This window comes from Oryctolagus cuniculus, chromosome 12 (assembly GCF_964237555.1).
Source record: "Oryctolagus cuniculus chromosome 12, mOryCun1.1, whole genome shotgun sequence".
Lineage (NCBI taxonomy): Eukaryota > Metazoa > Chordata > Mammalia > Lagomorpha > Leporidae > Oryctolagus > Oryctolagus cuniculus.
This window is the reverse complement of record NC_091443.1, coordinates 30,669,120-30,696,877: the sequence shown is the minus strand read 5'-3', so window position 1 is coordinate 30,696,877 and position 27,758 is coordinate 30,669,120. Positions and strand designations below refer to the sequence as shown.

The window sequence follows — 27,758 nt, the reverse complement described above, 5'->3', positions numbered from 1 at the left end:
TCTTTTTCTTTTGAAGATTTATTATTTATTTGAAAGGCAGAGTTACAGAGGCAGAAAGAAAAAGAGAGAGAGAGAGAGATCAATCTTCCATCCACTGGTTCACTCCCCAAATGGCCTCAACAGCTACAGCTAGGCCAGGTAGAAACTAGGAACCAGAAGCTTCTTCCAGGTCTCCTGAAGGCCTGGAAGGCCATCTGCCGCTTTCCCAGGCAGACTAGCAGGGAGCTGGGTCAGAAGTACAGCAGCTGGGACTTGAACTGGTGGTGCCCACGTGGGGTACCAGTGTTGCAGGTGGCAGCTTAACCCACTATGCCATGATGCTGTTCCCAAAACTATCATTTGAATATCATGAAATAAAGATACTTAGATATAGTAATGATCAGACCACTATAATGTGCTTTTGCAACATGAGAGTAATAAAAATTTTTACCTTTATTACTTTCTCATCCTTTTATCTCATTCTCTATTTTAGTAGGAATAGAATTTGTGCTATACTGAAGAATTTTTAAAATTGTACTGAGGATGATTTCTGAAAAAACTTCTCCAAGTTAAATTTGCCAGCTCTAGAAAAAAGCCTTAGAAGCTTGAAGGTTTGGAATGAAATTCTAGTGCTGACAAAATTGGACATGTATTATATTAAGGTTACATAAAAATAGTACCCAGCCTTGAAACCCCTGCTCTGTAAATTTCTAAGATATTAAAAAAAAAAAAAAACTATTTGAAGTGTTGTAGCTTACTCATTAGATGTTGAGACTCAATCATAATTGATATGCCTTAACTATCTCTTTGGTAAGCTCTTAAAAGGACCAAAGTAGATTTATCAGTTTAAAAATAAGAATAGAATTGCTTATATTTTATTCTGCTTTATATTCAAGATTTTTAAAGTTCAGCATTTCTTGAACACAGAACTCACTTTCTTTGACATACAAATTAGATGACAGACTTAAAATCTGTGTAAAGAAGGAAAAATGGAATTATTTTATATGCTTAATTTCAAATCTTATACTCAAAACAAACAAACAAAAAAACCTGGCAGTAAGTTTGCCACTTTGGCCTTAGAAATCATGATAGAAAGATTTTAGGGGCTAGAACTCTAGTGTAGTGGATTAGGCCTCTGCCTGCAGCACTGGCATCCCATATGGGTGCCAAATCAAGTCCTGGCTGTTCCACTTCTGATCCAGTTCCCTGCCGGTGCTTGGGCCCCTGCACCCATGTGGGAGACCCAGAAGAAGTTCCTGGTTCCTGGTTTTGGATTGGCCCAGCTCTGGCCATTGCAGCCATTTGAGGAGTGAACCAGTGGATGGAAGATCTCTGTCTCTCCCTCTCTCTGTAATTCTACTTCTAGGATAAATAAATAAATCTTTAAAAAAATTTTTTTATCATAATGATGTATCATAGAAGGAAGTGGTAAGTTTCTATTTTTTAAAGATTTTATTTACTTGAAAGGTAGACTTATAGAGAGACCAAGAGAGAAAGAAAAGATCTTCCATCCATTGGTTCACTTCCCAAATGGCTGCAATGGCCAGGGCTGGGCCAGTCCGAAGTCAGGAGCCAGGAGCTTCTTCTGGGTCTCCCATGTGGGTGCAGGAGCCCAAGGACTTGGGCCATCTTCTGCTGCTTTTCCAGGCACATTAGCAGGAAGTTGGATTGGAAGTGGAGGAACCAGGACATGTCGCTCCCCCTCTTCGTGGAGGAATGACACAGGGCCCTGCGCTGTTCTTTTGTCTGCTCGGCCCTCCCCAGGTTTGCTGCTGGTTCTTCCCAGGTTGGCTACCGACCCTTCCACCTCCGTGGAAGGGCGGTTCCCCCTGCCACTTTCCCCACTTCCGCGGGGGAGCGGCACACTGCCGGCCGGCTCTCTCGGGGGCTGCTCAGGTGTTCCCTTTAGATGTTCCTGGTGCATGTTGTCTCTCTCCTCCTTTATAGTCCTCTTCTACCAATCCCAACTCTGCTACCCACACGCCGAGTACGCTGCTCTCCTCCAATCAGGAGCAGGTCCTACAGTTTATTGGTTGAACTGGAGGCAGCTGTGTAGAAGCTGTATCCTCCTCTCCCAGCGCCATATTGTGGGAGAGCAGATGCATAGAATAAGTCTTAATTCCAGTAACAGTCTAGTCCGAGTTGCTCCCCACAAGGACACAAACCCACACCTGTACGGGATGCTACTACTGAAAGGCAGTGGTTTACCTGCCATGCCACAGTGCTGGCTCCAAGTTTCTATTTTTTTTTTTAAACTTTTTCTACTGGAAATGACAGAACAATGTAGGAAAGATCAGTAGGTAATTGTACAAAACAGTCATTTGGAAGTCCAAAGTCCATGCAAGACTCTCCAAAGGTCTCTAAAATTTGCTTGCCTTTTCTGGAAAGACTCATTAGATTTTCAAAGCAGTCAGGTATTCATTCCTCTCTCAAATACCACCTTATACATAAACCATTCTTTAGAATGCATTATTCATTTGCTTTTCCCTTTTATCCCAAGCAAATTCCTTTGTATATTCCCTCAGTGCTATCCCAAACTCCCTTAGAAAACTCTGCTTTCTGTGTCAGAATATGTAACTGTTATAGAAATGTAACAACACACTCACGATGGGCTTTCAAATATGTCTATCTGTTTTGAATTCTCAGCTTGTCACTTATTACCTATCAGATTTACAGCAGACTCATCCTCTTCATAAAAGCTCTATTTACAGACCATTAATGTGAACCTTGAGGCCAACATAGTAGGTTAAGCTGCTGCTTGCAACACCAGTATCCCATATTAGAATGCTGTGTGCAGGGCAGGCACTGTGGCACAGCAGGTTAACGACCTGGCCTGAAGCACTGGCATCCCATATGGCGCCGGTTCAAGAGAAAAAAAAATGCTGTGTGCATTGGTGGCATAGTGGTGAGCATAGCTGCCTTCCATATTAGTGTGCTGATTTGACTATTGGCTGTTCCACTTTTGATCTAGCTCCCTGCTAAAGTGCCAGAAAAAGTAGCAGATGACCCAAGTAATTGGGCCCCTGCTACCCACATGGGAGACCTGAATGGAGTTCCTAGATCTTGGCTTTGGTCTGACCCAGATTTGGCTGTTGCAGCCATCAGGGAAGTGAACCAGTGGACAGAAGATACCCGTCCCGCCACCTCTTACCCTCCCCAACTCCCACCTTTCAACAAATAAATCTTTAAATAATAAAATAAATTATAAGCCTCTATCCATATTGCTTGCTCAAAAGACTACATGGGAGTAATTCATATAAAATATTTTATTATCAATTACTGAAATGCATCAAAATCTCAATTTTTACATCTCAATTTCTGATCACTTTACATCTTTACAGATCAAAACCACTAACTAGTCGACAGTGTTACAGCAGTTCACAGCTCCTGGTTTTAATCTAGCCCACCCGTGTTTTGCAGCCAATTGGGAAGTGAACCACAGATAGAAGACTTCATTCTCTCTCTTGCTCTCCCTTTCAAACACACACACACACACACGCTTTTTTTTTTTTTAGTCCACTGACTAGTCTAATAAGACTGACCCTTTATACTTCTTAATCTCCTTCACCCTAACCAACTTAAATTTCATGGTTAGTTATAGTCATTCCTTGCACACATTCTCACCTCAACTCCTTTGCCCTTCATACCACTCCATCCTCTATCCTTTTTGGCAAAATTACAACCCAGTTAGATAAGATTGGAAAAAAACAATTATATTTACTGATCCCATTTTAAATGCATGCCCATAAATCTCAAATAACTCTTTAATATTAACTAGAAAATAAAATTTAGGCCTAGATGACTTACTATTTTCCTCTCATACACTATTTTTTAAAATTAATTTTATTAATTAATTAATTTGACAGGTAGTTATAGACAGAGAGAGAGAGAGAGAGAGAGAGACAGAGACAGAGAGAAAGGTCTTCCTTCCGTTGGTTCACTCTCCAAATGGCCGCCACGGTGGGCACTGCGCCAATCCGAAGCCAGGTGCTTCTTCCTGGTCTCCCACATGGATGCAGGGGCCCAAGCACTCGGGCCATCTTCCACTGCTTTCCCAGGCCACAGCAGAGAGCTGGATCAGAAGAGGAGCAACTGGGACTAGAACCGGCGCCCATATGGGATGCCAGCACCGCAGGCGGAGGAACAACCAAGTGAGCCATGGTGCCACCCCTCTCATACACTATTAATGTCCACTTTGTCAAGCTTAAATGTCTGTTTCCCTTACTCTTAGTTGATGATCTTACTACTTATTTCAGATTATTTTGAAGTCACATAACAATAACCCATCAGTATTTGTATGTATATACATTGTCTTCTTTCTTTTTAATAAGTTGTTTGGGTTCCTAGCCAAGGACAATTTATGCACTAGACTCCATCATTCCCTCTCAACTACTCAAGGGCATCATACTAACTCTTGAGTTTTTACCTTCCTACTAGATTATTCCCAACAGCACACAAAAAATGCTGTTATTTCTCAAACAATAAAATCTTTAACCACAACTTTCCATATTTTTCTTCATCACCCTGAGAAAAAGTCATGGTTCAACTGCTCATTTCTTCATACATTCTTTTATTTTAAGATTTATTTATTTATTTGAAGGTCAGAGTTACACAGAGAACCTGAATGAGCCTGGAGTAGTCAGGACTCAATCCAGACATTCCAACATGGGATGTGGGCGTATCATGCAATTAATCTATTGAGCCCTAAGGACTGAATTTCTCTGCTCCTTGACCTACTAGCAGCATTAGACACAGCTGGTAACTCTCTCCTTAAAGCACTCTGCTCTCTTGCTTTCTACAGTATCACTCTTCGTGATTTCCCTTTTTATCCATCATCTCCTGGGTGGCCTTCTACTTGAGTGTCCTTTCTATTCTTTATTACAACTTCTAAATGTTGGAGTGCCCAGGACATAAACATTCTCTTTTAATTATTAATTTATTTGAGAATACAGGGAGAGAGAATTCTCTCCCATCGCTGGTTCACTCCCCAAATACCCACAACAACAGGAACTGAACCAGGCTGAATAGGAACCAGGAACTCAATCCAGGTCAGCCTCTGTATTAGCAGGAAGCTGGTTAAAATCAGGAGCTGAAACTGGTATTCAATCTGCTGTGTGAAGAAGGCTTTTCAACTGCTAGGTCACATGCCTGCCATCCAAGTCCCACTAGGAACATTTCCTTTTTCTACTTTTACACCTTAATTATCTCAACTACTCTGGTAACTAGAAATACCATTTAGGTGCTAATGATTCCTAAAATGCACTTCTCTAAATTCCAGGACTTAATTAACATATCAAAAGTAATAGGACAAAAAACACTTAAGGAGCTCCCTCCAATCACCTTTCCTCCAGTCTTTCTCTTTCAGCTAAATCATCCATTCAGCTGCTCAGGTCTAAGGCAAAAAAACAAAGACTAAACTAAAAATAATACCCCGGAGTTAATATTTGTCTTTTTCTTCTCTTATAGTTCACATTCAATTGTGAGCCAATATTATTCATTCTTTCAAATTATATCCAGAATCCAACCACTTAATCTTCACTGCTACTACCTCAAACCAACATCCAGATTATTGTAGTAACTATTTCAAATCAGCAGTGAGTTATTTTTTTAAATCTTAAGTCAGACCTTGTTATTCCTCTGCTCAAAATCCTCCAATGGTTCCTTATTTTGCTCAAAGTTAAATACAAAATCCTTACATTTACTTACAAGGTCCTTCATTATCTGACCATCTCTTAGTTATCCCTTTCTCCTGGACATTGTTCACTTCGTGAACACTAACCTCATAGGTAGTCTTTGAATCTGTCAGACATGCTCCAATTCAGGGCATTTGTATTACCTGTTACCTGTCTGAATCATTCTTCCCCACTGCCCAGGATACATGTATCTACCAGTTCCTTCGGATTTGGGGGCTCAAATGCCATCTTCTCATTGATGCTTTCCCTGACAATCCCGTTGAAAATTATAGCCCTCTCTTATTTTAACCATCTTCCCTTTCTGTTTTTCATCTTATATTGTACCAAAAAGTTCTTATTTAAATGTTAATTTTGTCTACCCACTACCTGAATGTGAACTATAAAGGGGCAGAAATTTTTGTTCACTGTGGTATCCTGAGCACTTAAGAGTATCTGACACATTGAATAGTTAAGACATAGCTTATTAGCCAACACCTTGATAAAACTTACCTTTTACTGAATTGTTATATGATTTGTTTTCCTTTTCTTCACAGAGGTAGGTATGCTGCAACTGTCTTTTTTCATGTCTGTTAAGAGCGAAGGTTTTAGTACTCTCACTGCTCAATTGATCCAGCAAACTACTGTCTCTTGATGTCTGTTCTAGTTTGTTACGTAGAACCTTTTCTTTCATTCTTTGAAATATTTTTCCTGGTGATTCATAGTTTGCTTTATTTTTAAATCCATCCTTGTTGGGCTTGATAGCACTGATATTAAGAGAATTGTTAGAGATAGTAGCCTCTGCTAGCAAGGTAGACTGAAATATATTTTTATTGTTAAAAGTTTTCCTTTGTGGGAAATGATTCTTTTCATGGTCATTCAATTTTAAAGTAGAGTTCTGATATTTCACCAAATCTTTCACAGGAGTAAGTGTGCCTGAAGGAATGTTGTCAAAAAAGATTGCATCCATGGGCATATTTTTCCTCTGAAAAGATGTCTCTGAAGGCAACTGAATTCCTGGATGTTTCAAAGGTGTTGCAATCATCTTGGAAATATAGTAATAACCAAGTTCCTGTAACAGGAAATTCACTTAAGCGAACTTCAGAATAGAACTTCAATAGGGCCTCATAGAAACCTGTAGCTCAATGTGAAAATCAAAGTTTACTATGCTCCGCTGCAAAAGAAAAGTTGTTAAAATTTATTTGTTTTCCATAATATTATACTAAAATGTTTAACTGACTCACAATAACACAGAATAAGCTTTAGCTCACAAATCAGACTATAATTTGTGTTTAGTCACATTTTTATTATTTTTCAATAGATGACCAAGTTTGGTCTTTAAAGTTACTTTTCTTTAAAAAAAAAAAAGCAGCATTCACCAAATTATGTAACTAATAAGATCTAAGAATTTAATTCTGAATATTTGTTTTTTTTTTTTTTTTTTTTGACAGGCAGAGTGGACAGTGAGAGAGAGAGAGAGAGAGAGAGAGAGACAGAGAAAGGTCTTCCTTTTGCCATTGGTTCACCCTCCAATGGCCGCCACGGCTGGCGCACCGCGGCCGGCGCACCGCGCTGATCCGAACGCAGGTGCTTCTCCTGGTCTCCCATGTGGGCCATCCTCCACTGCCTTCCCGAGCCACAGCAGAGAGTTGGCCTGGAAGAGGGCAACCGGGAAAGAATCCGGCACCCCAACCGGGACCAGAACCCGGTGTGCAGGCACCGCTAGGTGGAGGATTAGCCTAGTGAGCCGCAGCGCCAGCCTGAATATTTGTTCTTGAAATTTACTTGAACATCATATATAGAAGGTTCCAATCTACTATTTGCATCAAAACGCATTAAATCACACCTGCATATGGCACTATATTAGTTTATAAAATAATTTCATAAATATGGTTTTCCTCTTTAGGCACTTAATTTTTAAAGTAATAGCTGCAACGATCTATCCTAATGAAACCTGAAAAATCCATTCAGTTATTTAAATCATCTCCAATCTTGTCTTTGTTACACTCCAGAACATTTCATTTCTTTTCCTTTTTTTTTTTTTTTTTTTTTTTTTGACAGGCAGAGTGGACAGATTGAGAGAGACAGAGAGAAAGGTCTTCCTTTGGTTCACCCTCCAATGGCTGCCGCAGCTGGTGCGCTGAGGCCGCGCACCACGCTGATCCGATGGCAGGAGCCAGGTGCTTCTCCTAGTCTCCCATGGGGTGCAGGGCCCAAGCACCTGGGCCATCCTCCACTGCACTCCCTGGCCACAGCAGAGAGCTGGCCTGGAAGAGGGGCAACTGGGACAGAATCCGGCACCCCGAACCGGGACTAGAACCCGGTGTGCCAGCGCTGCAAGGTGGAGGATTAGCCTAGTGAGCCGCGGCACTGGCCCTCCAGAACATTTCAATCACAAGATTGTAGCTGAAAAATTCTCAAGTGAAAAATTAAATAATATTCATTTTTGTTTTTTAAAAATGTAATGCAAGCCGGCGCCGTGGCTCAATAGGCTAATCCTCCACCTTGCGGCGCCGGCACACCGGGTTCTAGTCCCGGTTGGGGCGCCGGATTCTGTCCCGGTCGCCCCTCTTCCAGGCCAGCTCTCTGCTATGGCCAGGGAGTGCAGTGGAGGATGGCCCAGGTGCTTGGGCCCTGCACCCCATGGGAGACCAGGAAAAGCACCTGGCTCCTGGCTCCTGCCAGGATCAGCGCGGTGCGCCGGCTGCAGCGGCGGCCATTGGAGGGTGAACCAACGGCAAAGGAAAACCTTTCTCTCTGTCTCTCTCTCTCACTGTCCACTCTGCCTGTCAAAAAAAAAAAAAAAAAAAAAAAAAAAAAAAAAAAAGTAATGCTACTTGGGATTTTCAAAACATACTGTATGTTGAACATGTGAGGTCTTAAACTTTGTTTCTTACATATGAATATTATTTCCCACACCTGCAAATCAAGATTCTAAAAGAGAAACCATTTAGTTGCATTCAGTAATACTTGGTAAATACCAGTATATAAAATCTTTCAATCCTAGAAGTCTAGAATTTACTAGTCTAGATTTATAGTGTTTCTTATTACTGAATTTCTAGGTACTCCAGTTTTTGACATCACATAAATATAAAAAACCTAAGTGAAACAAAATCTCCCACGATTACATGATCTCTGAAATAAAGGATTTACTGAACCATTATAGATGCTATCCAGAAAAAAAGAAAACTAGGTCCTGGAACAAGTTCCCACAACTTTTAACAGCACAGCTCCATAGCAATTGGAAAATGCCTCCTGGATCTAGAGCTAAGAGTAATTTTATAAACTCTGGGGAAATAAAGCTCTGTTCAAAAGTGCAGCCCATAACAACTAAATTTTGTTTCTGGATTAGTTTGGGTTAATAGTTAGAAAAGTTTATAGTAAGATTGTGGTTGGCTGTGATGGGATTTAAGTCATAGTTTCAATATAAACAATCCTCTTACTGGTTTTTGCAAAGCTGTTACTGATTAACTTCATTTGCTTCTTCCCTCCTCCATCCTCTGGCCCTTTTAATTAATTTGGGGACATTTCAATTTTTCTTTTATCATAGAAAATTCTATTGCAATCAGCTCAAAAGACCTAAGTATCTTGGGGCCAGTGTTGTGGCATGGTGGGTAAAAAGCCACCATCTGGCACACTGGCATCCAATGTGGGTGTCATTTTGAGTATCGGCTGCTCCACTTCTGACCAGCTCCCTGCTAATGGCCTGGAAAAAGCAGTGGAAGATGGCCCAAGTACCTGGGTCCCCGCACCTAAAGTGGAAGACCTGAATGAAGCTTCTGGCTTCAGCCCCAGTCACTGTGGCCATTGGGGGAGTGAACCAGCAGATGGAAGATCTCTCTTTCCTTCTCTCTAATTCTAATCTTCAAGTAAATAAATAAATCTTAAAAAAAAAAAAACACTAAACATATTTATCTACAGTAACTTTTTTTTTTAAGATTTATTTTATTCATTTCAAAGACAGAGTTACAGAGAGAGGTAGAGACAGAGAGAGAGGTCTTCCATCTGCTGGTCCACTCTGCAGGTGGCCGCAATGGCCGGAGCTGTGCCAATCTGAAGCCAGGAGCCAGGAGCCTCCCCCAGGTCTCCCACGAGGGTGCAGGGGCCCAAGGACTTGGGCCATCCTCCACTGCCATCCCAGGCCACAGCAGAGAACCGGGTTGGAAGAGGAGCAGCTGGGACTGGAACTGGCACCCAATGAGACGCCGGCACTTCAGGCCAGGGCGTTAACCTGCTGCATCACAGCGCCGGCCCCTCTACAGTAACTTTAAAAAAAAAATAAAAGGATTTATTTATTCATTTGAAAGGTAGAGTTAGAGAGAGAGAGAGAGAGAGAGAGAGAGAGATAGGAAGAGGCAGAGAGATCCTCCATCTGATGGTTCATTCCCCAAATGGCTTGCATTGGTCGAAGTTGCATTGGTCGAATGCAATGGATGGTTGCATTGGTCGAAGTTGGGCTGGTCAGAAGTCAGGAGCCAGAAGCTTCATCTGGTTCTTCCTTGTGTGTAAGGACCCAAGCACTTGGGCCATCTTTTGTTGCCTTCAAGGTGCATTGGCAGTGAATTGGATCAGAAGTGGAGCAGCCAGGACTTGAACCAGCGTCCATATGGGATGCCAACACTTCAGGCAATGGCTTTACCCCCTACGTCACAGGGCCAGCCACAACAGTTAACTTTTGTGACAAATAAATAAGCAAATTAAAAATTCATATGTAGAGTACTACTTTATTCAATAATTAATAATGTAAGGTGAAAAGAAGTATTCCTTGGTTTACTAAAACAGCTGACAAACTTTATCCTGGGAGTCTTGCCATGTGAACAAAAAACACCATGGTAATTCAATAAAATGTTAAATCAGTAAATATATATTAATGCATATGTTTGTCAGTGTGCTACATGCCAGGAACAATGCGCTGGGAATTGTAATTCTCACTAGTTGTTCACTTTAAATAACATCAATAAAGATATACTATTTTTTAAAATCAAAAATGATTGAAGTGGACAGGAGAAAATGGCAAGGTAGTTTCAGGTTTACACAGTATCAATATCTAATAAAATGCTAAATAGGAAGAATTATAAAAAAGTTAGCAGTACTGAAAACAGGTTCAACCTGTAGTAGACATATAACCGTTCTCATTTAAAGGCAGATACTATGTCACACTGAAAAGCTCCAATATTCAGCACAGAGCTCTTCCTTTTAATTTCCCCAATACCTCCCATACTTCACTTCAATCAAGTATTAGGATAAAGGTAAGTAGTCAATATTATGAAAAACCCTTAAATGCACTCTCACTCCCAAAAAGACAACAGAAATCGCTCTCTCTAGCAACCTTTCTTACCCCAGGTGAAATAGCAAGTCAAAAAAGCCAAAAGAGCTACTAACATTCGCCAGTGATTTCAGTGTGGTTGGTGGAAGAGATGATATAAAGAAAAAAAGAGGAGGCCAGTGCTGTGGCTTAGAGGTAAAGCCACCGCCTACAGTGCCAGCATCCCTTATGGGCGCGTCAGTTCAAGTCCCAGCTGCTCCACTTCTGATCCAGTTCTCTGCTATAGCCTGGGAAAGCAGTAGAACATGGTCCAAGTCCTTGGACACCTGCACCCACGTGGAAGACCCAGAAGAAGCTCCTGGTTCCTGGCTTTGGATGGGCCCAGCTTTAGCACATGTGGCCATTTGGGGAGTGAACCAGAGGACGGAAAACCTCTCTCTCTCTCTCTGAATTTGCCCTTCTCTAATTCCACCTTTCAAATAAATAAATCTTTAACAACAACAACAACAACAACAACAACAAAAAAAGGTGGGGGGGAAGGCCTAGAATTTTCTGACTAGACACTGTGCAGAATAGGTAAACAAAAATAAACCACTCAGGGCTGGCGCTGTAGCACAGCGGCTTAATGCCCTGGCCTGAAGCACCGGCATCCCATATGGGTGCGGGTTCAAGACCCAGCTGCTCCACTTCCAATCCAGCTCTCTGCTATGGCCTGGGAAAGCAGTAGATGATGGCCCAAGTCCTTGTGCCCTGCACCCACGTGGGAGACCTGGAAGAAGCTCCTGGCTTTGGATTGGCACAGCTCCAGCAGTTGCAGCCAATTGGGAAGTGAACCATGGATGGAAGACCACTCTCTCTCTCTCTCTCTCTGCCTCTCCTCTAACTCTGACTTTCAAATAAATAAATATTAAAAAAAAAAAATAAACTGCTCAATACAGGTCAAACAAGAAAGATCCAAAGGCCCATTCAAATCCCATTTTAAAGAGCAAACAAAGAAAACACATCATTAATGTTCACCCTCTGATAAAACAGTCACGGGCTAGAAAATGGGGACAGAAGGGGAATACAAAAATTTGTACATTTTCCATGAACATTTTAAAGTTCTTTCTTCCTGTATAAGAAACATCACCACAGGCAAAAAAAAAAAAAAAAAAAGACATTCAAAAGGCCAAATGTTCAATATATCACTAATAATCAGGTAAATACAAATCAAAACTACAACTACATACCACCTTACTTGAGTTCCGCGGCTCACTAGGCTAATCCTCCACCTTGCGGTGCCAGCACACCGGGTTCTAGTCCCGGTCGGGGCACCGGATTCTGTCCTGGTTGCCCCTCTTCCAGGCCAGCTCTCTGCTGTGGCCAGGGAGTGCAGTGGAGGATGGCCCAAGTGCTTGGGCCCTGCACCCCATGGGAGACCAGGAGAAGCACCTGGCTCCTGCCTTCGGATAGGCACGGTGCGCCGGCCGCAGCGCGCCGGCCGCGGCAGCCATTGGAGGGTGAACCAATGGCAAAGGAAGACCTTTCTCTCTGTCTCTATCTCACTGTCCACTCTGCCTGTCAAAAAAAAAAAAAAAAAAAAATTGTAGATATCTCAACCCAAATGCCTGTCAACTGAAAGCTCGATAAATTATGGGATATGTACACCATGGAATGCTAAACAGTGGTAGAAAAAAATGAAATCCTGGAGCCGGCGCTGTGGCGTAGCGGGTTAATGCCCTGGCCTGAAGTGCTGGCATCCTCTATGGGCACTGGTTCAAGACCTGGCTGCTCCGCTTCTGATCCAGCTCTCTGCTATGGTCTGGGAAAGCAGTAGAGGATAGCCTAGGTCCTTGAGCCCTTGCACTCGCATAGGAGACCCAGAGGAAGCTCCTGGCTCCTGGCTTCAGATCAGCGCAGCTCAGGCTGTTGCGGCCAATTGGGGAGTGAACCATTGGATGGAAGACCAACCTCTCTCTCTCTTTCTCTGCCTCTCCTCTCTCTGTGTGATTCTGACTTTCAAATAAATAAATAAATCTTAAAAGGTAAAGAAAAAAATGAAATCCTGTCATTTGCAACAAAATGGATGAAACTGGAAAAATATCATACATAGTGAAATAAGCCAGACCCACAAGACAAATACCTTATGTTCTCTCTGATCTGATAATAGAGCACCTAAAAGAAGTGAAATTGACACTTTGAAATGTAATGACTTTTGGGGTGAGTGCTGTGGCGCAGTGGGCTAAGCCTCTGCCTGCAATGCCAGCATCCCATATGGGTACCGGTTCAAGTCCTGGCTGCTCCACTTCCCATCCAGCTCTCTGCTATGGCCTGGGAAAGCAGTGGAAAATGGCCCAAGTCCTTGGGTCCCCGCAACCATGTGGGAGACCCGGAAGAAGCTCCTGACTCCTGATTTTGAGTCGGCCCAGCTCCAGCTATTGCAGCCAATTGGGGAATAATCCAGCAGATGGAAGAACTTTCTCTCTGTCTCAACCTCTCTTTGTCTATAACTCTACCTCTCATGTAAATAAATTCTTTAAAAAAAAATGTAATAACTTTGAACAGCCCTTGTCTCCACTGTAGAGGAACAGCTTTTTTTCCACACTATTTGTTGAACTCCTTACTTAGTACTGAGTTAATCGTATGTGTTACAATATTGAGTGAAATAGATCTTAATAAAAAAAAATAAGAATGGGAATAGGAGTGGGAGTGGGAGGAGGAAGAGGGGGGCCAGTATAGGTATGGTGGGAAGAATTACTATGTTTCTAAAGTTGTTTTTGTGAAATATATGAAGTTTGCATTCCTTAAATAAAAGTTTACTGAGGAAAAAAAAGCCATAGCAACTGAAGGAAATAAATAATATTTGAAAGCAAAAAAAAAATCATAGATATTAAAAAGACAAAAGAGGGCCAGATGTTGTGGCACAGCTGGTTAAGTCACCATGGGGGATCCTGGACTGCTTCTGCTCCAGCTTCCTGCTAATGCTCTTGGGAAAGCAGAGGAAGATGGCCCAAGTACTTGGGTTCCTGCCATCTACATGGGAAATGAGGGTGGAGTTCCTGGCTCCTGGATTTAGCCTGGGCCAGACCTGGCTGTTGCAGCAATTTGGGGAGTGAACCCGTGGGTAGAAGATCTTTGTCTCTCTCTCTCTCTCTCTCCATCTGTAGCTCTGCCTTTTAAATAAATCATTAAACAAAACAAGAGAGTAGAAAAGTAGTTACCTGCAGGTGGAGGATTAACCAAGTGAGCCACTGTGCTGGCATCCCATATGGGCTCTGGGTTCTAGTCCCGGTTGCTCCTCTACCAGTCCAGCTCTCTGCTGTGGCCCGGGAGGGCAGTGGAGGATGGCCCAAGTGCTTGGGCCCCTGCACCCGCATGGGAAACCAGGAAGAAGCATCTGGCTCCTGGCTTCAGATCAGCACAGCGCCGGCCCTGGCGGCCATTTAGGGGGTGAACCAATGGAAGGAAAACCTTTCTCTCTCTCTCTCTCACTGTCTATAACTCTACCTGTCAAATAAATAAATAAATAAAGAAAAGAAAAGTAGTTACCCAAGACTAGGGAAAGGGTGGGGAGGGGAAGGTGGAGAGAAGCTGGTCAATGGTATAAAGTTACAATTAGATATGAGGAATAAGTTTTGGTGTTCTATTGTATGGTAAAGTGATTGTAGATAACAATAAGATATTGTATATTTCAAGTCAGCTGAAAGAGTTTTTAAAGTTCTCCCTACAAAGAAATGTTGCCAACTAACTAGATTTGCTCAAAATGCAATGCATACATGTACCAAAATAACAAATTGCACCCCATAATTATGTATACAGTGTCAATAAACAGAAAAGAGGAAAAAAATCAGACATCATAAAATCAGACATAAAAGGCAAGGAACACAAAGAATATAAATACAGTGGAAAATATAGTAAAAAACACTAGAAATGAAACAAATATGAAAAATTAAATGAAACTATCATTTTAAAATCTTTTCAAGAAATTGATTCATGGAGCAGTCAATGAAGATTCAACAAGTATGTAAGCTGAGTCCCCAAAGAAAATCAAAACAATAGAACTGAATGAATGGTGCAAGCAATATCTGAAATAAAAGGCAACTTAACATACTGTGTACCAGAGAAACTGGCACAAAAGACTTCTACAAGTATAGTTCTTATTATAAACAAAACACTTGGTCTGGTGCTATGTCACAGCGGGATAAGCCGTCACCCGGGACACCTGCATCCTGAATGAGGGCAGGTTCTACTCCTGGCAGGTCCCTGCTAATGCCGCCTGGGAAAGCAGCAGAGGATGGCCCCTATACCCATGTGAGTGACCTAGATCGAGTTCAAGGCTCCTGGCTTCAGCCATCTGGGGGAGCGAACCAGTGTACAGAAGCTATCCCACCTCCCCCTCAACTGTGCCTTTCAAATAAATAAACCTTTTTTTAAAAAAATCCCTCTTCAGAAAATAACAACAATCATAATAATTAGCACCCTTCAAGTGGAGGAAAGAACAGTTTGTCCTGAAGGCTTGGTTTAACAGATGAACGTAACTAATAAAAAATCAGCTCCTTCTAAATAGACTCTTTTTGGAGTAGAATAGATAAATTCTAAAATGTTCTGCTTTCATTAACTTCTTACAGCTGTTGAGAAAATTGAGTCCTTTCATCTTGTTCTGAAAACTGACAAATGCTGATGACTAAGGAAAAACTGCCACTTATTTAGCAGTAAAGATCCAGGAATAAGAAAATCACAGCATGAAAGGGTAGATAGTCTTATAGGAAATATGTAAACAGAACCAAGGCTAAAAAATTGTTATCATGTATACGATAATGTAACTATTACTCTTTCTCCCAAAAAGACACAAAGTTTTCAGGAATTTATCACATTAGCAATGATAATAACAATTTCTATAATGGAATACAAAATAAAAAATGCCAGAGAACACAAACCAAAACTGGGAGATGGAGTTGAGGAAACTGAGAATTTAAAGTTAACAGACAAATATAACACTTGAAAAAAAAATGCAGAACGTAAGAGCTAATAAATATACAATTAATCAGTTTATTAAAATTATTAATCCATAAAATGACTAAAGGATATAAAAGGCGATTAATACAAAAGGCTGATAAGTGAATCAAACCACACCCAATTAACTAAAAAATACAGATGTAAAATTCAAACAGGGAGCTTTCTTTTACTTACCAGAATGATAAAAATAGTATTTACTACCTGTTAGCTGCTATATAATCTTAAAGCAACTCTTTTAATAGATGCCATTATTGTTTAGTCTGGTAAAGTTACCTGCCCAAGTTGACACTTCACAGTAAGTGAGGAAGAGGAGGAACCAAGTCTATGCGATTACAGAGCCCAAGTGCTTAACTAATAGGCAACATAGGCTATCGAGAGAACTGGGGAGATTAGAAAACTGAATGTCCGCTAATCAGGGGAAAGAAGTTCTATATCAACATAATTCAACATATATATTCAATATTATATACGAAAATATTTTATATATACTGACATAGAAACTACCAAAAGTTAAAACAGAAGAGATCAGGTATAACTATATGTCTGTAAAAAGTCATATAAAGCACACAACTTATGAGTATAAGCACAGAAAAAAAAATCTGGAAGTACATCAAACTATAAACATTGCTGATCTCTAGACGGACCTTCCATTTTCTAAATAAATTAACAACTGAAAACCTGTGCAACTAGCATAAAGTTTCCTCAGAAAAACACCTAAGTCGGATGGGTCGATAGTTCCTACAGCCCTGGGGGTCGTGGATCCCAAGGTGAAGAGCCGGGCACTGACACAAACAAATTGCCTGCCCAGTAATCATTCCAACTCAAATTATTTTTTCCCAGAGGCGATTTCTAGAACGCAGACCTAGAGTGTCCACCGCTGTAACCTGAGTGTTCTACTGCCTTGACAGCTGCAGCGGACACGCAGCACCCACTCACGGGTGAACGCGCCGCGGACAAACCACTGCCTCAGTCAACAGAGGCTGGGAAGGGCCGCGAATAGCAAAGCCGGGCGACGCGCGCAGGCCGCAGGGATCCGGAACGCGGGGCGAGGGGAGCGGGGCGGAGAGGTGGTACCTTGGCGGGCGGGCCGGGTAGGCGAGGCCACAGCAGTCCCGGTTCGGCTACGTGCGCAGGCGAGCTCCACGCCCACGGGCTCGCGCCTCAGGCCCACGACGACCGCCGTCCGCCGCAGCCGGGCCTCAGGAGTCGCTCACAAACGCTGCGAGGTTCCCCAGCACTTACAAGTCTGGGAATTCAAATTTGAAGAGCCCGCCCTCCCGTCAGCCCGGGATTGGCACGCTCAGGAAATGCGTCACCGTGCGTTTCAAGGGGACTCGAGAAAACTGAGGGCAGCCCCTGCGCCGCGTGGACAACGCCCGATGACCACAAAAAGCGTGTGACCCCCAAGCTGCCACTGCAGTGGGCGCGTCACTCCCCTCAGAGTTCGTTGTGTCTCCACAGGGCGCGCCCCCACCACGCAGGCCGCCGCGCCTCCCATAATGCTTTGCGTCCGGAAGGCGCTCGTCAGACGCCGCCGGCGAGCTTCGGCGCAAGTACGATCACCAAGTTTGGCCCGTCCCGGCTACCACCCGTCGCGCCTATAAGTGGGGCTTATTAGTGGCCGTCTGTTTTCCGCTCGTAGCGTTCTGGGGCAAGATTTGTTGAATGCTTTTCTCAGTAAGCCGTCTATTTGAGGAGAACAAGCTAAATGCCCTTTCACACACCGTTATTTAGTGTCAGGTATTCCCGCCAGAAGGGTTCATCCCCCCCCACCCCGTTTCTAATTTATAATTATTTCGAATTCTAAACGCGTTACTCTGGACAAATCTAGATTGCGGTGCAGTTTGTGACAGTTGTCCTTAGGCTGAGCTCAGCCTTAAGAACCGCGGAATACCTGTGCAGCCAGCGCCGGCGCCGGCAGCCCTGTGACCTGCGCCGCCTTTGAGTCTTGGCCCGGGGACGGGGAAGCTGGGACACTAACAAGTGTTTTCATCCCTAAACCTCGCGTCCTGTCTCCCAGAATCCACTCCTGGTTTTCCCTAGTCGGCATTTGAGACAGGAGAGCTGCTTCTTCAATTCCCAGAGTCCTCTCTCGAATATTCCTGTTAGTACTGGACCAAAAAGGTTGTGTTAGACGTTTTTTCTTTTCAAGTGACTATTAGAATCCCCTTTCCTTAATTATATATCTACTAAATGTTGTGCACACCGAGTATGTTCAGAATCCAAAACAAATGTAAAACAGATTAATGCAAAGAAGGGAAACAAATCTACATGGATAAAGTGGAATTGCCTGTTCACCATAATGAGAAAATACTGGACATGTTTAGAAAAAAACAGACCCTTTTATGTTAAGCCGCATTTATAAAACAGACTTTGTAGTGGATGGGGACTTGGAGGAGTTAAACGTTCAACTTCCAAAGCATCTGAAGAGTGAGGTGTGAGAGATTTTTATGCGTCATGATAGAGGTAGCCATGGCTCACACGTTTAGATAAAGACCCTGAAATATTAAAGGTAGACACCCAGGGATTGCGGATTTTTATTTTTTAAATTGGCTACTTCTAATATGAGAAGTAGCAAATATCCAATGTACTCCAGGGTGTACAACAGCAGAAATTTACATAAGGATGACTTAACTTTCCAAAAAAAATTGGATAAAACCATTCGTAGATTTAAAAAAAAATACTATGAGAAGGGGTAGAGGCAAAGAAATAATGTTCGTTGGACCACCAACATGCTGCCTTGCTTGGAAGAAAGAGCTTCTTCTAGTTCATAGTCTGGAATAATCTGTACTATTCCATGACTCATGAAAACACATGCATACCCAAGTAGAGTCCAGAAAACAGACATAGGAGGAAAGGGACTAGAAACCTCATATTGTGTGGAAGTTGTCATCTGGGACTGCTTAGCCTGAGGAATATTCACAGGACCATGGTAAGTTCTGGAACTACTAACTGATCTTATGATGCTTTGGGGGAGATTAGAAAAGTGCTATTTCTTCAAGGCCTATGATTCTTATCCAGATATCATTTTATCCCATTAGGGGACAATAAGGCAATGTCTGGAGACATGATCACAACTAGGGAGAGTGTCACTTGCGTATGGTGGATAGACAGTAATGCCACTAACATCCTAGAAGGCATCTAGGCTAAAATGTCAATGGTGCCAAGGTAGAGGAATCCTACTTTTTTTTTTTTTTATTATTTGACAGGAAGAGCTATAGACAATGAGAGAGACAGAGAAAGGTTCACCACCCCAAATGCCAGGAGCCAGGTGCTTCTCCCTGGTCTCCCACCCAGGTACAGAGGCCCAAGCACTTGGGCCCTCCTCCACTGCCCTCCTGGGCCGCAGCAGAGAGCTGGACTGGAAGAGGAGCAACCAGGACTAGAATTGGCGCCCTTATGGGATGCTGGCGCTGCAGGTGGAGGATTAACCAAGTGAGCCGTGGCATGGGCCCCTACTACTCTTGTCAAATGTAACCATGTATTACGTTGTTTTTTTTTTTTTGACTTTTTTATATTTTATTTTATTTAATGAACATAAATTTCCAAAGTACAGCTTATGGATTACAATAGCTTCCCCCCCCATAACTTCCCTCCCACCCACAACACTCCTCTCTCCCACTCCCTCTCCCCTTCTATTCACATCAAGATTAATTTTCAATTATCTTTATATACAGAAGATCAATTTAGCATATATTAAGTAAAGATTTCAACAGTTTACACCCACATAGAAACACAAAGTGTAAAATACTATTTGAGTACTAGTTATAGCATTAATTAAACACCTAAGAGTAGTTGTTTTTTTTTTTTATTTTCTATTCTCTTTATATACAGAAGATCAGTTTAGCATACATTAAGTAAAGATTTCAACAGTTTGCTCCCACACAGAAACATAAAGTGAAAAATACTGTTTGAGTACTAGTTATAGCATTAAATCTCAATGTACAGCACACTAAGGACAAAGATCCTACATGAGGAGTAAGTGCACAGTGACTCCTGTTGTTGACTTAACAAATTGACACTCTTGTTTATGGCATCAGTAATCACTCTAGGCTCTTGTCATGAGTTGCCAAGGCTGTGGAAGCCCCCTGAGTTCACTGACTCTGATAATTTTTAGACAAGGCCATGGTCAAAGTGGAAGTTCTCTCCTCCCTTCAGAGAAAGGTACCTCCTTCTTTGATGACCCATTCTTTCCACTGGGATCTCACTCGCAGAGATCTTTCATTTAGGTTTTTTTTTCCCCCCAGAGTGTCTTGGCTTTCCATGCCTGAAATACTCTCATGGGCATTTCAGCCGGATCCGCATGCCTTAAGGGCTGATTCTGAGGCCAGAGTGCTGTTTAGGACATCTGCCATTCTATGGGTCTGCTGTGTATCTCACTTCCCATGTTGGATCATTCTCTCCCTTTTTTATTCTATCAGCTAGTATTTGCAGACACTATTCTTGTTTATGTGATCCCTTTGGTTCTTAGTCCTATCATTACGATCAATTGTGAGCAGAAATTGATCACTGGGACTAGTGAGATGGCATTGGTACATGCCACCTCGATGGGATTGAATTGGAATCCCCTGGTATGTTTCTAACTCCACCGTTTGAGGCAAGTCAGCTTGAGCATGTCCCAAATTGCACATCTCTTCCCTCTCTTATTCCCACTCTTATATTTAACAGCGAACACTTTTCAGTTAAGTTTCAGCACTTAAGAAGAATTGTGTATTGATTACAGTATTCAACCAAAAGTATTAAGTAGAACAAACCAAAAAAATACTAAGAGGTATAACATATTAAGCTGCTCATCAACAGTCAGGGTGAGGGCTGATCAAGTCACCATTTCTCATAGTGTTCATTTCACTTTAACAGGTTTCCTTTTTGGTGCTCAGTTAGTTGTCACCTATCAAGGAGAACAAGTGGTATTTGTCCCTTTGGGATTGGCTTATTTCACTCAACATAATGTTTTCCAAATTCCTAACAGGATCACTTTTCAGTTAAAATTTAAACACCTAAGAACAATTGTGTGTTAATTACAGAGTTCAACCAATGGTACTAGAACAAAAAAAATACTAAAATGGATAAAGTATTACATTGTACATCAACCGTCAGGAGAAGAGCTGATCAAGTCACTGTTTCTCACAGTGTCCATTTCACTTCAACAAGTTTCCCCTTTGGTGCTCAGTCTCAGGGCAAGGAAGCCGGTGCCATGGCTCACTAGGCTAATCCTCCACCTTGTGGTGCCGGCACACCGGGTTCTAGTCCAGGTTGGGGCATCGGGTTCTAGTCCGGGTTGGGGCACCGGATTCTGTCCCGGTTGGCCCTCTTCCAGGCCAGCTCTCTGCTGTGGCCCAGGAATGCAGTGGAGGATGGCCCAAGTGCTTGGGCCCTGCACCCCATGGGAGACCAGGAGAAGCACCTGGCTCCTGCCTTCGGATCAGTGCGGTGCACTGGCTGCAGCACGCCAGCTGCGGCGGCCATTGGAGGGTGAACCAACGGCAAATGGAAGACCTTTCTCTCTGTCTCTCTCTCTCACTGTCCACGCTGTCTGTCAAAAAACAAAACAAAACAAAAAACAGGGCAAGGGCTGATCTCATCACCATTTCTCATAGTGTCCATTTCACTTCAACAGGTTTCCTTTTTGGTGCTCGGTTAGTTGTCACCGATCAGGGAGAACCTATGATATTTGTCCCTTTGGGACTGGCTTATTTCACTCAGCATGATGTTTTCCAGATTCCTCAATTTTGTTGCAAATGACCGGATTTTTTTTTCCTGCTGTATAGTATTCTTTATTTATTTATTTGACAGGCAAAGTGGACAGTGAGAGAGAGAGACAGAGAGAAAAGTCTTCCTTTGCCGTTGGTTCACCCTCCAATGGCCGCCGCGGCCGGCGCGCTGCGGCCAGTGCACCGCACTGATCCGATGGCATGAGCCAGGTGCTTCTCCTGGTCTCCCATTGGGTGCAGGGCCCAAGGACTTGGGCCATCCTCCACTGCTCTCCCTGGCCACAGCAGAGAGCTGGCCTGGAAGGCGGGCAACCAGGACAGAATCCGGTGCCCCGACCGGGACTAGAACCCGGTGTGCCGGCACCACAAGGTGGAGGATTAGCCTAGTGAGCCGCGGCACCGGCCGTGCTGTATAGTATTCTATAGAGTACATATCCCATCATTTCTTTATCCAATCTACTGTTGATGGGCATTTAGGTTGATTCCAGGTCATAGCTATTGTGAATTGAGCTGCAATAAACATTAAGGTGCAGACTGCTTTTTTGTTTGCCAATTTAATTTCCTTTGGGTAAATTCCAAGGAGTGGGATGGCTGGGTTGTATGGTAGGGCTATATTCAGGTTTCTGAGGAATCTCCAGACTGACTTCCATAGTGGCTTTACCAGTTTGAATTCCCACCAACAGTGGGTTAGTGTGCCTTTTTCCCCACATCCTCGCCAGCATCTGTTGTTGGTAGATTTCTGAATGTGAGCCATTCTAACCAGGGTGAGGTGAAACCTCATTGTGGTTTTGATTTGCATTTCCTTGATGGCTAGTGATCTTGAACATTTTTTCATGTGTCTGTTGGCCATTTGGATTTCCTCTTTTGATAAATGTCTATTGAGGTCCTTGGCCCATCTCTTAAGTGGTTTGTTCGTTTTGTTGTTGTGGAATTTCTTGATCTCTTTGTGGATTCTGGTTATTAATACTTTATCAGTTGCATAGTTTGCAAATATTTTTTCCCATTCTGTCGGTTGCCTCTTCACTTTCCTGACTGTTTCTTTTGTAGTACAAAAACTTCTCAATTTGATGCAATCCCAATAGTTAATTTTGGCTTTGACTGCCTGTGCCTCCGGGGTCTTTTCTAAGAAGACTTTGCCGGTGCCAATGTCTTGCAGGGTTTCTCCAATGTTCTCTAATAATTTGATATAATACTAATAACATATAATAATAATATATAATAATAATATTATTGGTTGAACTCTGTAATTAATACACAGTTATTCTTAAGTGTTGAAACTTAACTGAAAATTGATCCCTGCTAAATATAAGAGTGGGAATAAGAGAGGGAAGAGATGTACAATTTGGGACATGCTCATTCAGACTTGCCTCAAATGGTAGAGTTAGAAACATACCAGGGGATTCGAATTCAATCCCATCAAGGTTGCATGTACCAATGCCATCTCACTAGTCCAAGTGATGAATTTCTGTTCACAACTGATCATAATGATAGGACTAAGAGTCAGAGGGATCATATAAACAAGACTAGTGTCTGCAAATACTAACTGATAGAATAAAAAAGGGAGAGAATGATCCAACATGGGAAGCAGGATACACAGCAGACTCATAGAATGGCAGATGTCCTAAACAGCACTCTGGCCTCAGAATCAGCCCTCAAGGCATTCAGATCTGGCTGAAAAGCCCTTGAGAGTATTTCAGGCATGGAAAGCCAAAACACTCTGGCAAAAAAAAAAAAAAAAAAAAAAAAAAAAAAAAAACAACCTAAATGAAAGATCTCTGTGAGTGAGATCCCAGTAGAAAGAAGAGGTCATCAAAGAAGGAGGTACCTTTCTCTGAGGGAAGGAGACAACTTCCACTTTGACTATGACCTTGTCTAAATATGATCAGAGTCGGTGAACTCAGAAGGCCTCCATAGCCTTGGCAACTCATGACAAGAGCCTAGAGTGATTACTGATGCCATAAACAAGAGTGTCAATTGTTAAGTCAACAACAGGAGTCACTGTGCACTTACTCCTCATGTAGGATCTCTGTCCTAAATGTGCTGTACATTGTGATTTAATGCTATAACTAGTACTCAACCAGTATTTTACACTTTGTGTTTCTGTGTGGGTGAAAACTGTTGAAAGATTTACTTAATATATACTAAATTGATCTTCTGTATATAAAGATGATTGAAAATGAATCTATGTAAATGGAAGGGAGAGGGAGCGGGAGTTGGGAGGGTTGTGGGTGGGAGGGAAGTTATGGGGGGGAAGCCATTGTAATCCATAAGCTTTACTTTGGAAATTTATATTTATTAAATAAAAGTTTAAAAAAATTTCACCATGAAACAGCCCCCTTACGTAAGGCACAGTGTACAACCACTGTTTCCCTGAGCAGGACTTTCTGTAGTTGAAAAAAATTTGGCTGCCCAAATCATGCATTGTTTATTCTTCAAAGTCTTATCTTAAGGTTTGAATTAATGTTAATTATTGACAGATAAGAGTAGAGGCTTGATCTAATCATGGTGTTTGGGAAATGAGCCTAGTGTGAGGTTTTTGGGTATTCAGGAGATTGCCCTGGAAGATAGTTCTTGCGAGACAGTGTATCCTGTTTCTCTTGGCTTCCTGATTTCCCTTGTGATCATTCCTTTGCATATGCTTTGCTATTTCCAGCCTCCATAGTCACCAGATGCTAAACTCACGTGTGTGATCTGGAACTGTCAGCCTCCAAACCATGAGGTAAAATAAAGCTCCTCCCTTTCTTAGTAACTCTTCAGGTATTTAAATTTATGAAAAGCTGAGGTGATACACATCTAGAGGATTGATGAGGAGGGAATCTTCAGGGCAACTATCCAGGTTTTGTGAGAGAAGGTTTGTTCAATGGGAAAGATTGACAAGATATGACTATATGTTGGAAGCAATACAGTTCATATACATTTAAATATTACATATGCTGATCTGATTCTTAGGACAAAAAATTACTGGAGATGGATGAATGAGATGCTAACACTGATTTGATCTTTTTTCTAACTCATCTAGTTCCACTGTGAGTGACTGGACTGAAGTGCTTGCAGTCGCATTTGTTAAATATCAAGAAGGCAATATGTTCACATCTAATGCAATATTTGGCCTGGGGGGCTCTTCAAGAACCACTTAGGGGTGAGGCCTGTTGTCCTGTTTGTTGATATATAGACCTGCTAGTGTCTTTACTCGTGTTTCTGATTGCTATGCAAGTTAACCTAATTTCTGTACCACCTTTCATAATCTTGTCATTCATGTTGAGGGCAAACATCTGCCATCCCACAATCCTGATGTACAATTTAAACAAACACCTACATGACTCATGTCCTTTCAGTTGTCTGCTCATCATTATCTTCCCAGCCCCTTTACCACACTGAATCCTGCATAATTTGTTTTGGAATATTCCAAATATCTTTTTTTTAAAATACATATTCATCTGTGAGAGCTCCTGCTTGCTAACAAACAATGCCTACAACCCTGTAAGTAATGGCTTTGCAGCTCTGGAAGAGGTTCTGAATACTGCTCTTCTGTAGTTTAGCTCTGATGCCATCTTGTGGTTAAATGGGTGCCTGCACTGGAGTGTGTTATATTCTAGTCTTGCCTGTTGCCTGCTGCGGGAAATTTTGCTTGGCTATCCTCATGCTCCCAAACCCCCTCCATCTTCCCATAGTTCTGGGTTTCATTTCCCTCATTGAGAAGAGAAGCAAAATCAGAGCTCAATGTCTTCCACACTAACCAGGTTCAGTGGGTTGGAGGGAGTCTCTTTCTCAGCACCTCAGGGACAATTTCACTCAAATTTCCCATAGCTATATCAAAGTCAACATGTTCAAAATACAACTTTCAATCATTTTGTATCCCTAACTCCTCACCTTCCACCTCCCAACCCCAAAAATCCCACTCTTAAATTGTCTCCTGTGCTACTGTTTATCCCAATGAAGTCTGTTTTTCCATTGCAAATCAGAAACCTAAAAGCCATGATGGATTTTTCCCTGCTTCTTTCCTTCATTCTCCTATTCTAATAAATCTTTTTTTTAAAATTTTTTGACAGGCAGAGTGGACTGTGAGAGAGAGAGACAGAGAGAAAGGTCTTCCTTTTTCCGTTGGTTCACCCCCCAATGGCCACTGCGGCCAGTGTGCTGCAGCTGGCGCACCGCGCTGATCCGTAGCCAGGAGCCAGGTGTTTCTCCTGGTCTCCCATGCTGGTGCAGGCCCAAGGACTTGGGCTATCCTCCACTGCACTCCCGGGCCATAGCAGAGAGCTGGACTGGAAGAGGAGCAACCAGGACAGAATCTGGCGCCCGACCAGGACTAGAACCCTGGGTGCCGGTGCCGCAGGCAGAGGATTAGCCTATTGAGCCACGGTGCCAGCTCATCTTCCTATTCTAAATAGCCATGAATTTCCTGTATATTTCTCAACTGTCACAGATGTCCTCAAGTCTTGAGTTGTTGGAGAGGTCTGGGAAATGACTATTTTTAATATACAGACTTTCAATCATTTCTGCTATTTTCAGCCCACATCTCCACTTTTTTTCATGTGTACTTGGAGCCTTTCATTTTAAAAACTTTTGGTGATCTGAAATACAAAAAAAGCTGTACTTCCTTTTAAAAAATGGAAGTACATGTTTTACTTTTTAAAACATCTGTTTATTCATTTTTGAAAGTCAGAGTTAGAGAGAGAGACAGAGAGACCGGAGAGATAGAGAGAGAGCTTCTATCTGCTGGTTCACTTCACAAATAGCTGCTTTGCCTGGAGCTGGGCTGGTCCAAAACCCGGAGTCAGGAGCTTCTTCAAGGTCTCTCATATGTGGATGTCGGGGGCCCAAACACCAGGGCCTTCTTCCATTGCTTTTCTCAGGCCATTAACAGGGAGCTAGATCAGAAATGGAGCAGCTGGAATGCAAACTGGTGCCCATTGGCTCCCTTATGGGGTGCTGGATCACAGGTGGCAGCTTTACCTGCTATGTGGCAATGCCAGGCCCAAGCTATACCTCTTAACAGCTTCCTTGTACCCAAAGGTTAGGTCTCTAATATCTCCTGTACTGGGTCAGTTTTCACTAAAGCATTTCACTAGATACATCTCTTTCTGGTTAGGAAATGAAATTGCTCTCTGCTTTAAAGAGACACAATTTCTATCTTCCATGACTGTTTGCCATACAAACACGCTTGAAAAGATAGCCTAGAACAAAAGCTGTTAATGCTTCTTTATGAGCCATACAGGAACACGAGAGCATTGGAAAATTGTCCCCAAACAGTACAGAAGAGAGAGATGGAGGGTCAGTTCATGGATTAGCTCTTTTTAAAAAGAGGAGAGTTTTGTAAATTTCTGATTGGTGAAGACCCTATATCTCTAACTTCAGAAACATACAGCAATGAAGTATTTATTATCTTCTAACTCATTTTCAGGAAATCTTTGTTCTATGAAGCAGAGTTTAAATTCTCAGAAAAGTACCATTCACGTTATAGCAGATAGGTCCTGTCATAAAGTACATTTTCTCTCATATTCCATCATTAAAACATCTATCAGTTTTAGTTTTGGGTATTTTTATAAAAAAGATTTCTTTTTATTTTATGTGAAATGGAGAGAGAGTGTTGGGGGGGAGATCGATCTTCCATCTGCTGGTTCACTCCCCAAATGGCTACAATAGCTGTGCTAGGCCAGGCTGAAGCCAAGAGCCTGGAACTCTATCCAGGCCTCTCACGTGAGTGACAGGGCCCCAAGTACTTGGGTCATCTTCTGCTGCTTTCCCAGACTCATTAGCAGGAAGTTGATTGGAAGTGGAGCAGCCAAGACTCAAAGTGGCACCCATATGGGATGCTGGCATCACAGGTGGTGGCTTGATCTGCTGCAGTACAGCACTGGTCACTAGTTTTGGATCTTAATGTGAGCTTTTGTCTTTTTTTTTTTTTTCTGTGTGTGACTTCATGGATATTTAATAGGAAACTGGAAAAGGCTACGTTAAAGAATGAGTAAAAGCTTAACTCTCTTTTTCTTTGTGTACAAATTTGAACTTGAATTAACTTTCTAATTCTATTTCTAATTTCTAATTGTATGCAAAACTAACAAAGATAAAATGTTCACAATGTGGATAGCAATGTAGTTTATGGTAAAAATGACTATGCTTTGTGGATTCATCTGG

General features: G+C 42.3%; 1 protein-coding gene and 1 long non-coding RNA gene across 7 annotated transcripts in view; one reads left to right on the top strand and one right to left on the bottom strand.

Moving 5' to 3' along the window:
• MIS18BP1 (MIS18 binding protein 1) overlaps positions 1 to 17,474 on the bottom strand; it is a 60,890-nt gene extending 43,416 nt beyond the window's left edge. Inside the window, exons 1-2 of one of the 6 annotated variants that reach the window (XM_002717974.5) lie at positions 16,984 to 17,474; positions 6,162 to 6,720 (exon numbers count right to left, since the gene is read on the bottom strand). In XM_002717974.5, the coding sequence (XP_002718020.1) occupies positions 6,162 to 6,693 (532 nt within the window). In that variant the 5' untranslated portion in view covers positions 6,694 to 6,720; positions 16,984 to 17,474. Of the gene's footprint in view, positions 1 to 6,161; positions 6,823 to 16,983 lie in introns of all 6 variants that reach the window. The other 5 variants (XM_070053709.1, XM_008269549.4, XM_008269548.4 and 2 more) reach the window with 5 other exon arrangements.
• LOC138844623 (uncharacterized) lies at positions 17,436 to 27,173 on the top strand. Its single transcript, XR_011380734.1, has 3 exons — positions 17,436 to 18,841; positions 24,274 to 24,339; positions 24,640 to 27,173. It is a non-coding gene; the product is annotated as an uncharacterized lncRNA (long non-coding RNA).
• Positions 27,174 to 27,758: the final 585 nt, after the last annotated feature.